Below are 20,984 nucleotides of genomic sequence, written 5' to 3' on the forward strand. Positions count from 1 at the left end.
TCAGTCTTCAGCAGCACCTCGTCCAGCAGCGAGTGCGTGCTTGCTCGTGTTGATAAGATAAGGGGGGGGGGGGGGAGGGAAGCTAGTGTAAGGTGGTCCATCGGTGGAGGGTGCGTGCTGGCTGAGGTGGGGAAGAAGCCTCCCTCGCTCTGGTTGCCTGTGTGCCTGCCTGTTGTGCTGGACTCGCTGTTTTGTGTTGATGCCTGAACACCAAGGCTTCCCTTCCTGTGTTGTTGCTTATGCTCCTCCGTCGACCTGACTGGCCAAAGCTGAAGGTGGCTTCTCCGCGTGTTTGGAACAAAGTAAAAGTAGCGTCGATACGTACCGTCCGGACGCCAGAGACAGAAAGTCAGAAACAGACAAAGTAAGCAAGCTCCACATCACGCATCTCCCACGGTCGCACTGGGCCAATTGGAAAACCCAAACACGACCAAGCTGCAACGGGACTGGCTGCTCCAGGTTGTTTGGGAACCACGGCCTGCGAGATGCCATGCATGTCACGTGAGTCGGACCAGCCACGCAAATCACTCGTCCAAGACCTGAGTGGAGGCGACCAGCCGAGCCTTGGTTGTCAAGTCAACAAAACAGCGGAAAGCCTCCCAAAACATTTCCCACATCCACACTCTGCCTTCTGGTCTTGCTCCCCCGACCACGTCCTTTAAGATCTCGACGCTCACCACAGCGCACCGCGCTCTTCTCGGCTGCAGGGATTCGGATTGCTTTTCCTGACCTCGACGCCTCTGCTTCTCTTGCTCACTTGTTCACCGTCGCCCAGCGCACGTTTACTTCTTTATTGTTTGGAAACGGCGTCTTGCATGATCCGTGTGTTTTCATCGCAGAACAACAACATCGCCCAACCATCGAGCCGACGGACATACGACAATGGATCACGGTACGATACGCGGCCTCTCAAGATGCTTCTCTGCACCGAGACCACTCTTCTTGCTGTGTTTTGTTGGCTGATCATTGGATGTAAACAGACCACCTCGCCCAGGCTCTCAGGGCGAAGAAGCGGCCCCAATCCCGGGCTTCCACCGCCTCTGTTCACAGCATCTCCACGCAGCCCACCATGGAACAACAACAGTCTTTTGCCGACGCGCCCGAACTGTACTCGGCACAATGGGTCAACAATGATCAAAGGCAGCAGAGGAGCCTCGCACCCGCGTCACGCATAACGCCCGAGGAGATGATGCTCCACGCTGCTGCAACCCAGATGCAGAACGCCCGCGAATATTCGATGCCTCCCGGCATGGGCGCCTCGATGAGCCAGTCGAGCGCCCATATGAGCCATTCCATGTCGTTCCAACAGCACGCCATGCCGAGGCATCCTCTGCCATCCGAAAGCTTCGCCAACAACAGCTTCACTGATGATAGCCAGATGATTGATCGCGACGAGGACGGTGACTCTTTGGCGGGAGCGATGGGCATGCAAAAGTCGAGCTCCGCCAGGTCTAGTGCTAACAATGAGTTGGAGATGCGTCACCTCTTCAACGCAAACAAGCACCGTGGCTTGCAGGATGTTGCCAGCGAATTGCACGGCAATGAACGAGGCCCCAACTCCGAACGTACCCGACAAGTCTTCGCCATGCTCTGGATCAACTCGGTATGCACCAAGGGCAAGGGATCTGTGCCGCGAGGCCGTGTATATGCCAACTACGCGTCCCGGTGTGCTACTGAGAGGATCACCGTCTTGAACCCTGCCAGCTTTGGTAAGCTGGTTCGCGTACTCTTCCCAGGTCTCAAGACTAGGCGACTTGGTGTGAGAGGAGAGTCCAAGTACCACTACGTCAACTTTTGCTTGGTTGACGATCAGCCCGACCTCCGCGAGCCCGAGCCTCACATACCCGTGGCTATCTCCGAACCTACCCGTTCCCAAAGCTTCAGCACGGTTCCCGCCAAAACCCAGCCTACCAAAGCCGTACTGCCGTCTCCCGATGTCACCAAGCGGCCAGAGAGCCCAGCCCAGGCCTCGCATGGCCACTCAAGATCGCATAGTTTCTACAGCCATCCGAATGTGACCAGTGCGGATCACCTAAACTCATCCACCTCGAAGACATCGCTCCACTTCTCATTCCCCTCGGAAGCGGATGAAGCCCTTCTCCAATCTAACGAACCTCTTGTGCTACCTCGAATGGAGCCTTTCTTACCCAACGGAACTGACCCAGATGCTGCGAAGAGCTTGTCTGCCCTGTACAGGTCGCATTGCACCTCACTCGTTGAATGCGTTCGCTACTGCAAGGAGAAGACTTTCTTCCATCTCTATACGTCGTTCCAAGGCACGTTGACGATGCCAGTCCAGAAGCTACTGGGCCACCCTAGCCTCGCTCCCTGGATTGAGGAGTGCGACTTTATCCTGTACCAACGCATGCTTAGGATCATCTCCGGGCTTACACTCCAGGTCGTGCCCAAACCGGTTCTGGATACGCTACGCAACATCTCCGAGCGGCTCGTACCCCACATTCGAGAGGCCTTCCAGGGGCAGCCGCACCACGTTATCCGGGCCAAGGAGGCGCCGGCAACCATCTTCGCGGCTCTGCTGGATCGAGCACTGAGAGTCAACCTTACCGCCCACGCGGCGGCCAACATGCTGTCGAACCCGGCCAACCGCGACCAGATGTATCTTGATTGGATCACCATGGTACGCGTGCGTAAGGTGGCTGAGTGCGTACCTACTCGGGGCATGGATGATCTCGTCAGCTTGCTTGTCTCCGAACTTCGAGATCTGCTCAGCCCCATGAACGTACCTTGGGAGGTTGAGTGTTTGACTGTTTACGGCGACATTGCCCTGAGAAATGGCCGCCAACCGGATGCTGAGAGCACGGGAGAGCACAACGGCCAGAATGTCCTGGAACGCTGGGTTGGCTTCCTCAAGTCACTACCAACGCGGTTCCCTTACGCTTCGCACACGGACATTGTCTACTCCGTTCAAAGAGTTGGCACGGCAGTGATGCGGGATCTGACTATGGCCCAGGGCAAGAGCTTCGGTTCATGGTGGGTCACAAAGTGTTGGATCGACGAGATGACTTGCTTCCTTGCCGAGCAAGGCGGATTCCTACAGATGAGAACATCCGGCGCATCGGCAGCTCTCGTCAACACTCAATCGGCTGCTCAGGAGGCGAGTCGCCAAGGGTCCCGGTATAGCACCGGTAGCGAGGAGTTCAACTTTTCCAGTCTCCCGCAAGCGGAACCCGACAAGGCGCCGTTTCCACCATCAACGAGCCAAGGCCAGGTCGATTCTGCGGGGATGACGGCGGGAAGTAACCCGGATGATAGTGGGATTGGCATCCGGACGCCAGAGGAGGACTTTCCCATGGACAAATACACCTTCTCACACTCGGAGGTCAACCAAGCGCTGCTTGCCAATGCCGAGTTGCAACAATGACGAAAGGAGATCGAACCATGGTCGCACCTGGCGAACCAGGTGTCAGGTATCGATAGCCGCCTGTCAGACAGTCTCATGTAGGGGCTCGATGCCAGATGAGGACTGTCGACAACAGTGCGATGACGATGGCACGACTGGACGATTGTATGAGCGCGGAAAATTCTGTGGCCATTTGGCTAAAAGACGTCATTGGCACTGCGCCTGTTTATTTCTAGAACGGGTTTTGGGTTCTTGTTTTTGTCGTTTGGTGTTTGACGTGCTTGGCGATTACGGTCGGCATTTGCATTTGGTTTTCGTGGGTTTGCTATACCAAATGTGTCTGGTTAGGGGCAATGCAAAGGTACTCGAATTATACGTTCATCTAGTGGTAATACATCCCGATAGGGAGAGAGCATTGAGCAAACAACATGCGCCTCTTTTGAATGATCTGCAGGATGTGCATGCAGGGCCTTTCCACGTTGGTCGTCTTGTCAAACAGATGAACATCCCACATCTCTTGATAAGCAGTAGGTAGTAGTACTTGCAGCCGTTGAGCGAGCACAAGGTTGTCCTGAGTTGCAGCGGGAGCATGCCGAAAGAGTGTCAGTTGCGGCTATCAGACTGGGGGCGTGGGAGCCCCGTCCGTCCCTTCGTCATCGGCCGGGTCCTGATTCGCTGCCCCCGCGCGCATGCCGGGATTGGGCAACTAAAAGTTTTCCTTACCGATGGTTTCATAGGCCCTTCACAACACTCGCATGTGGAGTGGCTGGACGGCACAACCACAAAGGCAACGATAGAGGCTCGAAGACCTGAGCGGTATTTCGTCTATCCCCCGTGGGGTTTGGACGTGATAACAAAATAAACGGCCAAACCCCAAAAGAGAGGTCATTGAGCAATAGGTAGCAAGATACGGGGACTGGGCCCGTCTGAGATGAAGAGTCAATCGATGGGTGCATATGAGTCAGGCAAGGAAATTGTTACGGATAGAGGCTGCCACGGGCAGACTACCTGCCCCCCATTCCCTTGCAGAAGCCGCCGGGCAGGGTAGGTCCGCAGCGTGGTAATTGATGTTGGAGTCCTCCTCCTCAAAGAGGAGGCCCAGATGCACTTTTTTCCGACCAGCAGCAGGAGTCTCTTTGAAATCTGACCAATCTGAGGTAGTCGTTGTGTGTGTGACCTTGCGGCATTGAATCGGTAGTCGAACGAGACTTGGTCCGCCTCCGATATTCCGGAAACGCAAAAACTGGTCGCTGCAACTTGCAACAAGCGTCGCCGATTTCGTCGCTCCACACATCCCACTTTCGTCCCATCTCACTATCTTGGTTCCTGTCTAATCCAATCCACCACTACCTTGAAGGCAGCGATTCCACCACATTCGAGCCGTGAATTCTCTCTTCTCACTCTCTGACTATACCAGTCATACAAACATTCTGCCTCTCCGTGCTGCTTCACACATTAGCCGTGCGGCACATCTCACATAAGGCAGTTAGTTGAGGGTTGACGACCCAGTCTAACCGTCGCCATTCTTTTTTCCCGCACCTGTCGAACACAGTGCCCCTCTTCCAGTGTGTCCTTGAGCAGAGTCACACTCACACATACGCAAAACCAACCACTTTTGGTTTCGTGCACAGCCATTGAGGCATCATGAGCAGTCAAACGATAGGGAACACGTCCAGCAATGGCTGGGTGGTGCAAAAATTCGGCGGTACCAGCGTCGGAAAGTTTCCTGACAAGGTTCGTCCACCACTACTCGGGAGTTGTCACTGATGCATGAGGCTGACCGAGGGTATTTGCATAACAGATTGCCACGGATATTGTCCGGTAAGGGCAGAGTCTCGTGAACGACTTGGGGTCTTGACTGACATTTTTATGCGTTAGAGCGAGTCTGTCAAAAAACAAGGTCGTCGTCGTGTGCTCAGCGAGAAGCACGGGTAAGAAGGTCGAGGGCACCACCAGCCGGTGAGTCACCCAGGAGTGCTTTCCATCCCGACATTCGACTGACCCCTCGGGACAGGTTGCTTGGTGTTTTCAACAAGCTCAAGGGCATTGCAGCCCCCACAAGCGCCGAAGAGGTGCAGAATGAGCTCATGAGCCAGGCCAAGGGCCTGATTGACGACATCTGCAAAGACCATGTTTCAGCAGTCAAGACTTTCCTGAGCAACCCAGAACTGCAGGCTTCCTTGGAACAGGAGATCCGCGATGAGTGCCAGGAGCTGGTCGAGTACATTGTGGCGGCGAGAAGGTTCAACCTCGAAGTTAACTCAAGATCAAAGGACCGCTGCATCAGCTTCGGCGAGAAGCTCAGCTGCAGGTTCATGGCCGCGTTGCTGAAGGATCTGGTGCGCAAGAAATACCTCTCTCCATGCCTCGAAAATGACGTTAACCAAGCTCGCAGGGTGTCGCTGCGGAGTATGTGGATCTGAGTGATGCGTTCCATTATGATGCCACTGGCCGTTTGGATCAAAGCTTCTACCAAGAGGCTGCTGCCGTGCTGCGGAAAAAGATCATGGCCTGCGAGGATCGAATCCCGGTGGTTACTGGCTTCTTTGGAAACGTGCCTGGCAGTCTGATCGATGGCGACATTGGTCGAGGCTACACCGATCTCTGCGCGGCGCTGTTGGCTGTCGGTCTCAAGGCTGATGAGCTCCAAGTGTGGAAGGAGGTCGACGGCATCTTCACCGCAGACCCAACAAAGGTCCCCACGGCACGCCTGCTGCACTCCATCACACCGTCCGAAGCGGCAGAGTTGACTTTCTACGGCTCCGAAGTCATTCACCACTTGACCATGGACCAGGTCATCCACGCCTCGCCCCCTATCCCCATCCGCATCAAGAACGTCAAGAACCCCAGAGGAGTTGGCACTATTGTCGTCCCCGATCCTGTCCTCACCGCCGGCCACCAGATCCAGCGGTCGAAGCCTACGGATCCCACATTGACCCAGAAGCCGAAGCGGCCGACGGCGGTTACGATCAAAGACAAGATCTCTGTTATTAATGTGCACTCCAACAAGCGATCCATCTCTCACGGCTTCTTCGCCAAGGTGTTCTCCATCCTCGACAGCAACCAGATCTCCGTCGACCTCATCTCCACGAGTGAGGTCCATGTGTCTATGGCCATCCACGCTGGCAACTCGGAGGGCGGCAGCTTCGACAAGGCGCGGCTCGAGTTGGAGGAGTGCGGCGACGTCAGCGTGCTGCACGACATGGCCATCCTGAGTCTAGTTGGTGCGGAGATGAAGAACATGATTGGAATTGCCGGACGCATGTTCTCCACGCTGGGCGAGCACAACGTCAACTTGGAGATGATTTCACAGGGTATGTTAACTACAAGATTCTGAGAGATGCATGCCTGACTTCGACATAGGTGCCAGTGAGATCAACATCTCCTGCGTCATTGACGCCCGCGACGCCACCCGCGCCATGAACATCCTGCACACAAATCTATTCACCTTCCTCGACTAGAAAATGAAGGTGTTCTGGGTCTGTGCAGCGTTGATTGCGTGTCTGTATACTGCGAGACCTGCTTTTGAACTAGAGTACATATAAGTTTTCATCGATTTGTATGGTCATTACAAACGGAGCATGAGGTTTGCATGGTGGATGAAAAAAGCAAAATATGAAAACGAGGGCATGAAATGAAGAATGCTAAATTCTATTGGTTAAGTTAGACGCATATATCAAATTGACAGAGTTGGGTGCGTCGTTGGCTAGCCCTATTTGAAATGGCATTGGACGTGCAAACGAGAATTCAACCAAAGTTTGTTGATTCAATCAGGAACATTTAATAGACGAAAGAGTTCAACGGCGACTATTATCGGGATACACGTCCATCAGGACTGTCAAGCTACCGCCCTAGTAACCAGACGGTGGGACGTAAATATTTATCAGTCGAGGCCGACGTCGGCAAGGTGAGATACAGTGTTTCGCGAAGCGGTCGCACACGGACTAGCCCCGCCACCCCAAGATCCCTGTAATTTGATAAGATAAGTAGGTCTTGAATGATCCACCCGACAAATGTTCGGCCCTCATTGCATCTGTGCGACGATCGCCTCTCAACTGCATCAATCCAAAACGGCGATTCCTCGCGCAACTCATCGACGTCCGATCTTCGAATCCCATCAACGCACCACAACGACCCTCCCTCCTCCTCGCACCCGAATCGAGCAAACAACACACGGAAACAAGACCTACGCAAATCGCCCACCATGCCGAAAGCAGAAGTCGGCTCGACAAAGCACCTGAGCAACAAGCTCAAAAGCAAAGGCCTGCAGCGGCTGCGGTGGTACTGCCAGGTGTGCGAGAAGCAGTGCCGCGACGAGAACGGCTTCAAGATGCACACGCAGTCCGAGTCGCACGTACGGCAGATCCTCGTCGTGGGCGAGGATCCGAAGAAGTTCCTCAACGAGTACAGCAACCAGTTCCTTCGCGACTTCACACAGCTGCTCCGCACGGGTCACGGCGAGAAGCAGGTGCAGATCAACCACTTTTACCAGGAGTACATCGCCAACAAGGAGCATGTGCACATGAACGCGACGAAATGGCCCAGTCTGACCGAGTTCGCGAAGCACCTGGGCCGCGAGGGCATCTGCCGTGTCGAGGAGAACGAAAAGGGGATTCACATCGCGTGGATCGACAACTCGCCTGAGGCGCTCAAGAGGCAGGAGGCGCTGAGGAGAAAGGAAGCGCAGGATCGGGGAAATGAAGAGGTCGAGCAGATGATGATCCGGGAGCAGATCAAGAGGGCGCAGAAGGCGGCCGAGGCGAGAGGTGAGAAGGCGGACGACGAGCAGGAGAGGGAGAGGGGACTGCAGAGGGCCGAAGGGGAGAAGATCTCGTTGTCATTCGGGGCCAAACCTGCGGCGGCAGCGAAGGAGCCTAGTCCGACGCAGTCAAAGTCTGCGGAGCCCGAGACTTCGACGACGGCGCTCGCAGACGTGGCGGACAAAACAGATAAGCCTGCTGAGAAACAGCCCGAGAAGCCGTCGCTCGGTGGTGGTCTGTCGCTCAAGATGACGGCGAAACCGCAGACGAAGAACGTCTTTGCCCAGGCCAAGAAGAACGCGCTGTCAGGCGGCAGCAAGAAGACGGCCATCGAGCAGCCCAAGAAGATGAGCGAAGCCGAGAGGATTATGAAGGAGGACATGGAGAGGCAGGAGAGGAAGCGGTCGAGAGAAGGGTCCGGGTTTGGAGGGTTCTCGTTCAAGAAGCAGAAGACAGACCAGCGGTGATCTTTGTTCGTCTGGTTCTGATGCGAAGCAGGCAATAACCGGCGTTTAGGTAAAAGGTGTGTTATCACATAAAAACGGCGTTTTGCATGGGCATTGGGTGCGCTTTTTATTTTATAGATACCATTTGAGAATTCATTGAATTCATCTGAAGAGAGAAGTCTTCCCCTGACTCCGTTGCCAGCCTTTCTTTAACACCCCTGAACGCCGATATGTAAAGCATAGCCCAATGTCTTGAGGGTCTCAAGCGTCGACTTCCGTCTCCGTTCCGTCGCGCCTGTTACGGGGTCAGCAAAACTCGTCCCCGTCCGCCACACCCCACTCGTGGAGCATAGGAAACAAAGTCGCAGGAGAAGGGGGGGTTTAACATACGGGATGTAGTGTATCCTATACTCCTCCTCGAGCGTGTTGCGGATCTCGTCGGGCAGCTGGCCCGAGACCTTGATGGCGTAGACGCCGCGGACATAGCCGTCGAGGCGCTGCCACTTGGCGACCCAGGACCGCTTCGGGTTCGCGAGGGTGATGAGGCCCTCGAACACCTGCGAGGTGCAGCTTTCGATCTGGTCTTGGGAGCCGGCCATGTGCAGGAACTCTTCGCAGTTGGGGCAGCCCTCGTCGCGGAAGCGCTGTCGCAAGAGAGCGTGTTAGCCTTTGTACGACTGATATCGAGGGGCATCCGCTGGGGAAGGGAAAGGGCCGCGGGAGAGGTGAAGGGAGGGGGTGGGGGACGTACGGCGTAGGTCATGACGATGGAGCAGACCATGCAGGCGCGGAGGTAGCGCTGCTGGCCGGGTGCGACGAAGTTATCGGCTGACATTTTCCGCGAGTCGATTGGCGAGCTGAGGGTATCTCTTGTAATGATCGGCCGCGGGGGAGTGGTTTGAGGATGTCGTGTCCCGTCGTGCTCGTCGGGTTTCGTTGCGCGAGGCTGCCGTGGGGATTGGGAGGCTGGCTGGAAGTTGCAGCTCAAGGTCAAAGTAATTCTGGGGCGGCGGGCGGTCGAAGGACAGGGTGCGGAACGGGAAGCTTACAGCGTGTAGTTGGCTTTAGGTGGCATATGCAACTATCGGAATGCAGGGTCTTTTCGGTATGGACCCACTGGAGAGCTCTTCAGTCCCGCGCTCGAATCACATTACATGCCGCTCACTCGACTTATTTCCAATCACAGAATTCTCAAAAAACAAAGTCGTTGCGGAAAGAAACACTCACTGTTATCACCGAGTTCAGTCAGAGGCACAACAAGACAATCTACAAGACGGAACGATAGCTCTCGATCCCCAAAACCACATTAACCCATCATGACGACGCAAAACTCGTCCACGGGAGAAACACCCACCGGTACCCCCCGTGGGACGGGCCAAAAGTCCCATGAGCTCCTCACTTGCACCATCAAGACCCCGCTCTTCTCGTACGCCCAGCTCGAACTCGTCACCGACTCGCCGCAAGCATCTGATGCTGCGGCGGGCTTGGATAACCTCCAAGTGCGCTCCTACTGCAACGCCGCGCTGCGCCAGTTCCTCGGCGCCACGGGCTCCGCCATCCCCATCGACATCCTTAAGGTCGACGGCAACCAGTGTTGGCTGCGCGTACCCCGTCCGGACCTCAGCCCCTTCGCCGCCGCCATCACGGCGTGGGCCGGCGTCTCGGAGCAGGGGAGCCGGCGAGTGCTCCGGGTGAAGCAGTGCTCCGACTACCTTGGCGCCATGGTTGGCGCCGACGGCCAAGACAAGCTCTGGTCTTCATGAACAGGGGGCTGTCATTTCTCGGAACCCAAAGAGCAGGATTCGGCCAGACACCCAAACGTCATTTTATTCTAGAGTTGGGGGGGGTAATGGTTGTACGGTCCGCCAGGAACAAAGAACTCCGATTTATCCGCATGGCCAAACCCACGCTGCCACCCAGGCCCCCTATATGCGCCGAACACATGCACCGTGTATGCTTGCGGATGCAAAATATACCATCTCATATCCCCGGGACGACGGGTCCGCGGAACTCGCCAACCTACATCAGAGACGACATGAGAGAACTCTGGGCATACGCCTGGGGAAGTGAGAAACGTCAGCGGCAGGTCGAGGAGAGGAAAGAGGACGGGTCAAGTCTTACCATGGGCTTGATATCCGGGTGAGGAACAGCGTCAAACTGCTTGAAATGCAACTCGTAGTCGGGGCCGATGTTGATGTACGCTCCCCTGTTCTCGGTGGAGTCGCAGTATCTGGGTGCAGAGAAGACTGCGACAGTTAGTCTCGGGTCAAGTAACAAATCAAAGACGACTGGGACTCACCAGTAATGCAACGTCCGTCGTGCTGCACCTCGTAACCATCCATACGGACTTCGTGACTGCGGATGACGGCCTCGAGACCGTTGTTCTCGCAGAACTTCTTGGTGACGTCGGGCCCGAACTGCATACCAACGCCGCGCTTGCTCGGGCCACGGCCGGGCTCGTCCTGTGGATCCGTCCACAGCATCTCCATCATGAGGCCGGCCTGGCCGGGCTGGCGCTGCGCGTGTCTGTCGAGCTTCCGGATGTCGTCCAAAGTAACCTTGTCATCCGAGAACAGACCACCGTGCAACACAAGGTACTTGGTGCCGATCAGAGTCGCAAGCGGCAGAGCCGAGAAACTCTCAGAGAAGAGCTTGAAAATTCTGCGGCTGTTAGTAAGTCTGCTTTCACGAGCGATTGGTCCGTTAACATACCTCTCGTTGTACTTCGCCTTGCACTCGCCCTCGAAACCGTACACGCGGTTCATGTCATCGGTCTCGTGGTTGCCACGGTTCAGGAAGAATCCGTTGGGACGCAGCCACTTGTAGGCGTAGAGCAGCAGGGCGATCTCAGTAGACCATGATCCTCGGTCAACGAAGTCGCCGTTAAACAAATAGTAGTGCTTGTCGTTGGGCGTTCCGTTCAGACGGAACAGCTCCATCAGATCAAAGTACTGGCCTGTCATAGGTGTCAGTGACTTCCTTAGCGCCACCACATCGCCTCTGACTTACCGTGTGTGTCACCGCAGACCGTAAGCTGAGTACCCTCAGGGATCTCCATCTCCACCATCGTCGGCTCATCATGGACAAGCTTCTTGACAGCCAAGATGATCTGGTAGACGTATTTCCTGTGAATCTTCTTGCCAATCTTGAATCGCTCCGTCATATCGTCGATGAACTCCTGGGTCATCTCCTCTCCCAACCTGACGCCATCGTAGTCCTCTTCGACAGTGATAGCGCTGAGATCGAGACCCTCGGCGGCAGAGGGCTCATCGCCGACCTCGATGGCAGCGAAGAAATCCAACTTGCGCACAATCTTTTTGCACTCATCCAGCTTCAACTTGGCATCCTTGTTGTTCGGGTCGAGCCGTAAGCACTCCTTGAAATCGACGAGGGCATCTTTGGGTCTGATGCAAGCAGTTTGGGCAAGGCCCCGGCGGAAGTATGCCTGAATTCGCATCGACGTCAGCATGTCGGGCCAGGCTCCGGCTTTGTTCGACACTACCTACCTTCACAAGCTTGGGATTCAACTCGATCGCCTTGGAACAATCCGCGATAGCATAACCATATGCCTCGGACTTGATGTTTGCCTACTCGGAACCGATACCTCGTTAGTCACGCGAGCAACTTGGCTGTGTAGCTTCGGCGCAGGGAGGGGAAGTGGCGGACCTGAGCGCGGTTGGTGTAGAATGTCGGCTCCTTGTCGTTCAGCTCAATGGCCTTGGTGTACAACTCAATAGCTTTCGGCCAATCGTGGGCAGCAAAGGCCTTGTTGCCATCATTCTTGAAGGCTACCGCCCGCTCTTCCGGCGTAGACATGGTGCAAGCGACGGCGGACTTCTTTTGCAGAACCGAAGTGTGGGGTAGATTATCGCAGGCAGACGATGGAGGGGGAGGGGACCTAATCGTGTCTGTGTCGCCCACGAACCAAGCAAGTGGGAACAGAAGTAATGACTTCTTCTGGCGCGAAACACGATTGAGACGTCCAAAAACCGAAGTGCAAAATGGGACGAGAGAGGACGGGTGGCAGCAGCAAAATTTGCTACAGCATGCGGCAGAAGCTCTTCGAATGTTGGAGTTGCTGGGCCTGGGGGTCAGACTCTAGAAAGCTTCCAGGCCCTTTCGCGACGGTTCGGCCCTTAAACCCTCTTCGGAGCTAACTGGTAAACCTAACAGGAAAACAGTACTGCCGCACGGTGCAGTGTGTTGCGGCCGAGTGGGCACTCAATTGCCACTTCAAGAGCCCGACAGGGGCGCTGAAAGGGCAATACCGCGGCCTGGCCCCTCTCCCTTTTGTTTTGAAGCTCCCACTCGCCACTACATAGTACGGACGGCGTACGTCCTTGTGGAGCACGGCATGAGACACACTGGACTGGCGGGGAAGCCTCCGGAGGAATCAATTCTCCCTAAGCTTTGGTAGTCGCATATCGGGCTTGCCGCGTGGTTTCTTATCGCTTATCGGAACGTCATTTCGTACCCGAACTGGAGCGCAACTCAGATTTCGAGATTGGCCTCACCCATCTTGATAGACCCGCGAGCCCTCAGCGCGGAACCCACCACATGGCCGTGAAGGCACACCAACCACACGCATAAGAGCAACGAACCAGCGTTATTCCTTCCGCAGCCGTCTCCGAATTCCGACGATGGAGTCGCAAGACCGCGCGTCGAATGCGCTTGTGCGCAAACGGACCGACACCGAACTGATGCCGGCACCACCGCCTGTCAAGAAGATCAAGCGCCCGAAAAAGGTCATAGACGAAGACACCTATACTGATGCCCTTTCGCAAATCATCGCACGCGATTTCTTCCCTGGACTTTTGGAAGCCGAGACACAGCAAGAGTACCTCGACGCACTCGAATCGAAAGACAAGGCATGGATATCGAACGCTGGGCAGAGACTACAGCGCGTGATGACACCGGGGAGACAAAGGTTGAAAAGGCCGGCGCCGTTCGAAAATGGAGGACGCACACCGTCAGCATACGGTGCGGACACGCCAGTAACAGTCGTATCGACAGTGGCCGAAGCACCAAAACCGGTTGTAGACACCAATATGAGCCTCGCCAACTTCCAGGCCACCTACACAAGCGAGGATAACGAGAGCTTTTACAAGCTCATGGATAAGCAAAGCCAGAAGAAGGCAGAGAAATACGCGTGGATATGGCGGGGGAACAAGCTGCCGTCGAAACAGATGATCAAACAGGCCGAGGTTGAAGCAAAGTTATTAGGAACAAGGAGTTTGACCGACGATGGATGGAAGAGGGATAGACTGGCCATCAAGGACGTCGATGACCGGCCAGCGAGGCCTGATAGTTGGAATGCCAACCCGAAGAACAACCTGATGTTCGGTCCGGATAGTGTTGAGGATAACTACGAGAGCCCGGCTCAGAAGGCCCAAGCCGAGTCGAGGATGGCACCGAAGTCGATCAATTACCACAACACGAGGATACCGCAGCCAGTAATTGTCGAGCGACCGCCATCCCCAACAGTGTCTGCCGTCAGGGATGCGATCGCAGGTAAGACGCGGAAAGAGGACCAGGCTTCCAGCGCCGTTGGGGGAGGAGAGACACCGAGAGTAAACGGGTATGCATTTGTGGACGACGAAGACGATGAAGAGGTTTTGCCTGCTCCCGTCATCAACCTGGGCCCGGGCGACGCCACGCCAAATCCTTTCAAGCTTCAGGACCAGAGGAAAAGAGAAAGCTTACACCATCGATTGGTTGAGCGGGCAGCGCAGTCCAAGAGAGAATCCACGAAAAACGGACTGACCGGGAAGCCGGAGAGAACCCCAGTGCCCAAGTTTCCGTCCAGTCCGCGAGTCTCGGGTGGCCTGACACCTGCCGCTCAACGATTGTGGAACAAAATTGGAACTCCAAGAGCTGGAAGCCCGGGCCATTCTTCTACGAAGGCAACGCCCATGAGGGCAAGAGGTTCACTCCTGAAGGGCGGGTCCTCAGTGAGACGGGAATAGTCGGCGTCAGATACCGTTATAATGAATAATGATGGACGAGGAGTTATGGATAGACCAAGGATACCTCATAAATAGAAGTCTTTAGACTCCGCAGCTCATGCCGCAATCCATTCAGCATATAAGCTCGAGAAGCGATTCCCTATATGACTTACATAACGATCGCAGTCAGGGATGTAATACAAGAATCGCTTAGCCTATAATCCCGATACTTGTCAGTATATGCATTTACAAAGTTTACTGGAGCCAAATTCACCTTTAGATGCATATACACATCACCCAATTTTCCCTCCATGACGAACTCGACTTAAAGATCCCGGCCGTTCCTGAGTAACACGAGATATCCCTGGATTCCGGAAGGTAAATACCATAACGACAGGCGCTCGGAGTCAACGGAAACCATTTCGTCCCGATGAGGTTCGCCGATTTCGCCGTCGATTTGGCAGCGGTGCTCAGCGCATCGCGCTCCGTCGCATCCAAGCATGTCGCGCTGAGAGGTCGACAGCTTGAAAGCTTCACCAAGGCGTCGAGCTTGACGCGCAAATCCCCAACAGCGCCTCAGTATACGCGAGACAATGCGACAACCCAAACAACCACGGCCACACCTGAGGCAGTGGAAGCTCAGACGCAAGCTACAACAGAAGTGCCTCCCTCGCAAAATGAGCCGACATCGCAGGCAGCTCACATCCCACACACGACTCCGAGCAACTTTCAACCCCCTAAAATCAACAATGCATCCGGGATTCGGCCAGACTCTGGGTCTGTTCTCTCCCAGTTGAGACAATCGAATCCTTCGGGATTTCCCTGGTCAGATGCGTCGCCATTGGAAGCAAAGGACAAAGAGGCCAGTGCCCCTGTAGCTGCTTCTGTGAGCAAGGGGCCGACAGCTTCGTACGGCGCACCTGTTTCCGAGGAGCTCGACGACGACCTCCCGCCTGGTGTCAATGTTAACATCTTCCACAGCACCCGAGCCGCCAAACTCCTGGGTAAAGACGAAGATCAGGCGAAGGATAAGTTTGGGAACCGGAAGAAGCTTAAGCCCGCTGGCCTGCCTGAGTTTGTCGATTTCTCCAAGTTGGCAAAGGACAGTCAGAAGGCTTCCCCTCCGCCAAAGACCAGCTCAAAACCTACACAGGAGGCTTCCGAGACCAACGTAATCGAAGACAGCGCAATCAGCCAACCAAAGTCGATTGCGTCAGAGCCCCGGGAAGCTGCGGCACCTTTCCCTGCCTCTGCTCAATCGGTGTCAAAAGACGAGCCGCCCATTGAGGCTGTTCTGGAAGCCGCGGTCGACCAGCCAGCTACAACGGCATACGCCCTCAGAGAATCAAAGGTGCCGGCTACACGTTTGAGCAGACTTTGGAACTACAGCGGCCTGGCAGCGGGCATGATGGGAGGTGCCATTACCGAAAGTATCGGCCGGGCATTCGGCGGCAAGGGAGAGGGTTCCGTGTTGCTCAGCGCCGGCAACATGGAGAGACTCGTGGCGAAGCTCTCAAGAATGCGCGGCGCCGCCTTGAAGATGGGCCAGATGATGAGTTTCCAGGACACCAAGATGCTTCCCGCGCCGATTCAGGAGGTCCTGCAGAGGGTGCAGGACCGCGCCGACTACATGCCGGCTTGGCAGAGGGACAAGGTGCTCACGACGAACCTGGGCCCGGAGTGGCGCGAGCTATTCGAAGAGTTTGAGGAGAAGCCCATTGCCGCTGCGTCGATCGGCCAGGTTCACCGAGCCACCCTGAAAGATGGCGGCCGCAAGGTTGCCGTCAAGATCCAGTTTCCGGGCGTCGCCGACTCCATCAACTCGGATCTCGACAACCTCGGTATCCTCCTGACGGCGACCAAACTCCTCCCCAAGGGCTTGTACCTGAACAAGACCATCGACAACGCACGGCTCGAGCTCGGCTGGGAATGCGACTACGAGCGCGAGGCGCAGTGCCTGATCAAGTACAAGGAGCTGCTTGCCGACGAACCTGATACCTTCCTCGTGCCCGATGTCCACCTTCAGGCCTGTGGTAAGAACGTTTTGACGATGGACTGGATGGAGGGCGTCGGTGTCACCCGGGTAAAGTCCTTCACTCAGGAGCAGAAGGACTGGATCGGCACGCAGATCCTGCGCCTCTGCCTGCGGGAGATCACCGAGTTCAAGTTCATGCAGACGGATCCCAACTGGACCAACTTCCTCTACAACGCGGAGACCAACAAGCTCGAGCTGCTCGACTTTGGTGCCTCGAGGGAATATCCCGATGAGTTTGTCACGCAGTACGTCGAGCTGCTCGCGGCGGCCTCGAGAACGGACCGCGAGGGTGTGAAGCAGCTCTCGGAGAGCCTGGGTTATCTCACCGGTCACGAGAGCAAGACAATGGTGGATGCCCACGTCATGTCGGTTCTCACCCTGGCTGAGCCCTTCCTCGACTCGGCCCCTGAGGTCTACGACTTCCACAACCAGACCATCACCGAACGGGTCAAGGCCCTCATCCCCGTCATGCTGCGCGAGAGACTCGCGCCGCCGCCCGAGGAGACGTACAGCTTGCACCGCAAGCTGAGTGGTGCCTTTTTGCTCTGTGCAAAGCTTGGCAGCAAGGTCAGATGCCGCGAGATGTTTGCGGCGAGTCTGAAAAAGAACGGATACACTGTTTAGTGTGGACGGACCAGGGCCACTCCAATGTCACTTTGTATCATTTTGTATCATAGCTGTACAATCAACACATGTAGACTCCACCACATCACGGGGATTATAGACAAAATATGTCAAAATTAAGAAGTTAGGGAATCATGTATGTTTTCATGTGACAGCAACTGAATAATGCCCTTCTTACTCCCTCGGTCTCCTCTGCAGCTGGTCGAGCTCCTTCCTCTCCCTGCCAACAACCTTCTTCCTCTTCCGCTCGATCGTCCGGTCGACCTGCTTCTTCTTCATGCCGGCGAACTGGTCCATCAGGAACCTCTTCTTCTGCTCCGACTTCTTGAGGTAGAACGGCTGCTTGCCCTGCTTCACGAGTTCCTTCTCCTTGCGCTTGTGCTCCGATATGACGTCGGCCTCGCGCTGCTTGCGCTCGCGCGTCTTTATTTTGGACTCCATCGACAGCAGCAGCCGCTTCATCTCCTCCTTCTTGTCGGCGTCCTTGGTCTTCTTGATCTCCGCCCGCAGCTCTCGCATCTCGTCCTTGCGGTAGTCGTCCAGGAACGCGTACGCCTTGCGGGCCTTGGCTTCGTCGATTGGCCCACTGAGCGGGTCGAACCTCGGGTCGCGCACCTCCATCTTGGGCACGGCAATGACCTCGCGACGACGCGAGACAGGTTTTTTGCTCGACTGCTCCATGGGCGCGTGCTTGCTCGTGCGCTTGGCGGGGTTGACACCGTATTTGGGTTTCCTGCCGACTTCCTCCGGGCCAGAATCCGAGTCGGGCTCTGAATCTGACGGTTCCGCGCCCTTCTTGCGCCGTTTGTTGGGCGCGGGCATAGAGGCTTGGGCTTTGGCGAGGGCGCCGAAAGAGACTGATGATATGTCGATGTTGGACTTCTTTGGTGGGGGTGATCCGTCGGACTGTGACTCGTCAGTGATGAGCCCTTGTACTGTTAATAAATCAAATATACCTCCTGGTCTTCATCGTCCTGGTCCATCTCATCTTCTTCGCCTTCGCTCAGCTCATCGCCGTCCTCGTCCATCTCCTCAGGCTCACTGCTGACATGCTCATCGACTTCAGGTTCCGCCTCTCTCCGAGGTCTCACCCGGCGCTGAAGGCCAGAAAGGCCTTGTTTTCTCTTTCCTGATAACATTTTGTCTGAGGTAATGTGACGGCGTTTTGAGTAGTGGCCCAGTCAAGGTCGAAGTGAGGGTCAGAACTTCACATGAGAGGTTCTCTCAAAGTCGTCAATCGGGTCCCGCTGAAAAGTTAGGTTGGCCAATCAGCGGTCTTGTCATTCAGACGGGTACTTATCGATAGGATGCAGGCTAAGAAGGGGGAATTTCTCCAGTGCGACAGGAAACACGTCCCTTTTGGACAAATCCCCTCTCCACAATCGCAAGACGAAAAGAACCTGAATACGCTGCGCATTGATTTTGCAAGCGGCGCAGATCTGCATTGAAATCCGACGCCAAATTGTCTTAATTTTTTGCCGAGTCCGACCCAATTGGCATCAAAAGTGCAACGGACCCTTGAGCTCACTCCCCCCTCATGCGCCCCTCCATCGCTAGGATCTTCCCCAGATCTCAACAACTTCTCCAGCGTCGCTTCACCCAAACCGGCGCCGCTGCCGCGCGCCGACGGCCAAACACACAACCCCGCGATCCGGCGCGAAGCCCACGAAGCCACGACATTAAACGGCAGTCTTTATCCTCTCCAGCCAGTGCGACTCTGATTTACGACGCCAACACCGCCAAGATGGACGTGTCCAACATACAGTGGTGGGCGAAGCCGGCCCCGACCATGACCGCCCCTGCGAACCAGCAGCCCAGTAGCAACGGCTTCACAATACCGGGCCTCGGCAACGTCTTCAATGCTCCATCTTCCGCGTCTAACTCCCAGTCGATCCCCCTCCCCGAGCGGCCTGTCGCCGTAGACCAAACCACAACCCGAAAGGGACGCCGCACAGCGTGAGTACAACTCACCTTCCCCCTACCTAACACCCCTGGCGCAAACCTTCCAGACTAACACCTGCACAGAGCTGGCGCCGCATCAACCAGCCGGGATAAGATTCAGCCCCCCAGCGCCGCGTCAGGCGGTGTTCCCAACCCGACCCCCGAATACCTTCGCCGCGCCTCCCTCCCGCCGACCCTCCTCCCCGCCCCGCGTCCCATCCTCGTCGTCATGGACCTCAACGGCACCCTCCTCCACCGCCCAAACCGCCGCCAGGCGACCTCCTTCGTCGAGCGACCCCACGCCAGGCGCTTCCTGCAATACTGCCTCGACACCTTCCACGTCGTCGTCTGGTCCTCGGCCCGCCCGGCCAACGTCCAGTCCATGTGCGACCAGCTCCTCCTGGGCCCCCCCGGCGGGGGCGCCGGCGGCGGTGACCAGGCCGACAGGGGCTCATACCGCCGCCGCGTCCTCGCCGTCTGGGGCCGCGACCGCTTTGGCCTGTCGGACGCCGACTATAAGCTCCGCGTCCAGGTCTATAAGCGCCTGGACATGGTCTGGCGCGAGAAGAACGTGCAGGCGGCGCACCCGGACGCCGCTTACGGCGGCCGCTGGGACCAGTCCAACACTGTGCTCGTCGACGACTCGGTCGAGAAGGCTCGCAGCGAGCCATACAACCTCCTCCAGATCCCCGAGTTCTTTGGCAACGCAGATGAGCCGGGCTATGTGGTGCCCCAGGTCCACGACTACCTCAACACGCTATGCTACCAGTCTGACATCAGCGCTTACATGCGTGAGAACCCGTTCAAGGTGAGAGAGGAATACAGGCTTGTGCCGGCCGAGCAATGACGTGTCTTCATTTCAAGAGACAAATCACTGGACGGCAACCTTAACACGTTCAACGTGGCCCGGATGGAGAACGGCCAACATCGTGGGACACATAGATACACGCTTGGTAGCATTGAGATACCCTTTCATATGAGCTCATAGAGCAAGAAGATCACATGGTTCGACCATCACGTCAAGAGAACACACTAGGTATGGATGGGATATGTACTTTTTTTTGGTTTGATCGGGAACATCCTGCATCTATTGCCTCGTTCCAGCAGCTCAAAACTAGCAACTTGGCAGACAGCCTTTGGCATTACGCGCAAGATATATCTTCTCGGGTCCATAACATCGTCTACACACCCCCTTGCCTAATCGTAAACTCGTGTCATCTCTGCCATAAGCCATAAATGTCGGATCACTCCCTAGAGCGATTCGCTTATTTGAAGACCTTGCCATCGGCAACGGGGTACTCCTTGCCGTTGTGGGTGATAGGCTTCTCCCAGCCCCAGGAGTCAGAGACGAACTGGCGGTCCTCGGGCTTGGAGGGGTCGAGCTTCTCGAAATCGTAGCTCTCGTAGTCGGGAGCGACGTCGAACGCGGGCTTGTAGTCCTGACCGCGGATGACGAAGGCACCCTCGATGACGGAGTCGTTGTTCTGGCCGTAGACGGCAGCGCATCCGAAGATGAACTTGCGGGAAGCCTCGAGGCGGTTGTTGAAGCCACCAATGAGGTTGTTGGACATGAAGGTCATGGTGAGCTCGTCGTTGTACTTGTACTTGACCTTCCAGAGGGAGAACTCCTCGAGGTTGACGTTGTCCCAGAACCACTTCATGGCCTCCTCGTGGTTCTTGATGTTGGAGTACTGACGCTTCCACTCCTCAAGGTCGAAAGAGGCACGGGGGAGCTCAGCGAGGGGGTGCTTGGGCTTGGGGCGGGAGCGGCCTCCTCCTCAGCAGCGGGGGCAGCGGGCTTGGCGGCCTTGGGGGCGGCCTCCTTCTTGGGCTGCTCAGGCTTCTTGGGGCGACGTTGGTGAGCTTGGGGGT

General features: G+C 56.1%; 9 protein-coding genes across 9 annotated transcripts; 7 read left to right on the forward strand and 2 right to left on the reverse strand.

Annotated features, from left to right (window-relative positions):
* Positions 1–1,069: 1,069 nt before the first annotated feature.
* On the forward strand, positions 1,070–3,382 carry ColSpa_09491 (transcriptional regulator RPN4; the record flags this gene model as incomplete). Its single annotated transcript, XM_049275703.1, has 1 exon — positions 1,070–3,382. One exon carries the CDS (start codon positions 1,070–1,072, stop codon positions 3,380–3,382), a length of 2,313 nt encoding a protein of 770 aa, XP_049131660.1.
* A 1,623-nt stretch (positions 3,383–5,005) lies between these two features.
* Positions 5,006–6,822, forward strand: ColSpa_09492 (aspartate kinase FUB3; the record flags this gene model as incomplete). Its single annotated transcript, XM_049275704.1, has 5 exons — positions 5,006–5,095; positions 5,262–5,320; positions 5,376–5,700; positions 5,757–6,675; positions 6,725–6,822. 5 exons carry the CDS (start codon positions 5,006–5,008, stop codon positions 6,820–6,822), a joined length of 1,491 nt encoding a protein of 496 aa, XP_049131661.1.
* A 743-nt stretch (positions 6,823–7,565) lies between these two features.
* On the forward strand, positions 7,566–8,588 carry ColSpa_09493 (KIN17-like protein; the record flags this gene model as incomplete). Its single annotated transcript, XM_049275705.1, has 1 exon — positions 7,566–8,588. The coding sequence occupies one exon, from the start codon at positions 7,566–7,568 to the stop codon at positions 8,586–8,588; it is 1,023 nt and encodes a 340-aa protein (XP_049131662.1).
* A 240-nt stretch (positions 8,589–8,828) lies between these two features.
* ColSpa_09494 (transcription elongation factor SPT6) lies at positions 8,829–9,402 on the reverse strand (the record flags this gene model as incomplete). The annotated part of the gene is made up of 3 exons (XM_049275706.1): positions 8,829–8,862; positions 8,958–9,211; positions 9,319–9,402. The coding sequence occupies 3 exons, from the start codon at positions 9,400–9,402 to the stop codon at positions 8,829–8,831; spliced, it is 372 nt and encodes a 123-aa protein (XP_049131663.1).
* A 481-nt stretch (positions 9,403–9,883) lies between these two features.
* On the forward strand, positions 9,884–10,330 carry ColSpa_09495 (uncharacterized protein; the record flags this gene model as incomplete). Its single annotated transcript, XM_049275707.1, has 1 exon — positions 9,884–10,330. One exon carries the CDS (start codon positions 9,884–9,886, stop codon positions 10,328–10,330), a length of 447 nt encoding a protein of 148 aa, XP_049131664.1.
* Positions 10,331–13,207: 2,877 nt separating this feature from the next.
* Positions 13,208–14,533, forward strand: ColSpa_09496 (splicing factor U2AF subunit; the record flags this gene model as incomplete). The annotated part of the gene is made up of 1 exon (XM_049275708.1): positions 13,208–14,533. One exon carries the CDS (start codon positions 13,208–13,210, stop codon positions 14,531–14,533), a length of 1,326 nt encoding a protein of 441 aa, XP_049131665.1.
* A 409-nt stretch (positions 14,534–14,942) lies between these two features.
* On the forward strand, positions 14,943–17,171 carry ColSpa_09497 (protein ABC1, mitochondrial; the record flags this gene model as incomplete). Its single annotated transcript, XM_049275709.1, has 1 exon — positions 14,943–17,171. The coding sequence occupies one exon, from the start codon at positions 14,943–14,945 to the stop codon at positions 17,169–17,171; it is 2,229 nt and encodes a 742-aa protein (XP_049131666.1).
* Positions 17,172–17,345: 174 nt separating this feature from the next.
* Positions 17,346–18,310, reverse strand: ColSpa_09498 (rRNA biogenesis protein rrp5; the record flags this gene model as incomplete). The annotated part of the gene is made up of 2 exons (XM_049275710.1): positions 17,346–18,077; positions 18,128–18,310. 2 exons carry the CDS (start codon positions 18,308–18,310, stop codon positions 17,346–17,348), a joined length of 915 nt encoding a protein of 304 aa, XP_049131667.1.
* A 605-nt stretch (positions 18,311–18,915) lies between these two features.
* Positions 18,916–19,959, forward strand: ColSpa_09499 (putative feruloyl esterase; the record flags this gene model as incomplete). The annotated part of the gene is made up of 2 exons (XM_049275711.1): positions 18,916–19,127; positions 19,197–19,959. 2 exons carry the CDS (start codon positions 18,916–18,918, stop codon positions 19,957–19,959), a joined length of 975 nt encoding a protein of 324 aa, XP_049131668.1.
* Between the last annotated feature and the right edge of the window lie 1,025 nt (positions 19,960–20,984).

This window comes from Colletotrichum spaethianum (genome assembly GCF_022836535.1).
Source record: "Colletotrichum spaethianum MAFF 239500 DNA, contig28, whole genome shotgun sequence".
Lineage (NCBI taxonomy): Eukaryota > Fungi > Ascomycota > Sordariomycetes > Glomerellales > Glomerellaceae > Colletotrichum > Colletotrichum spaethianum.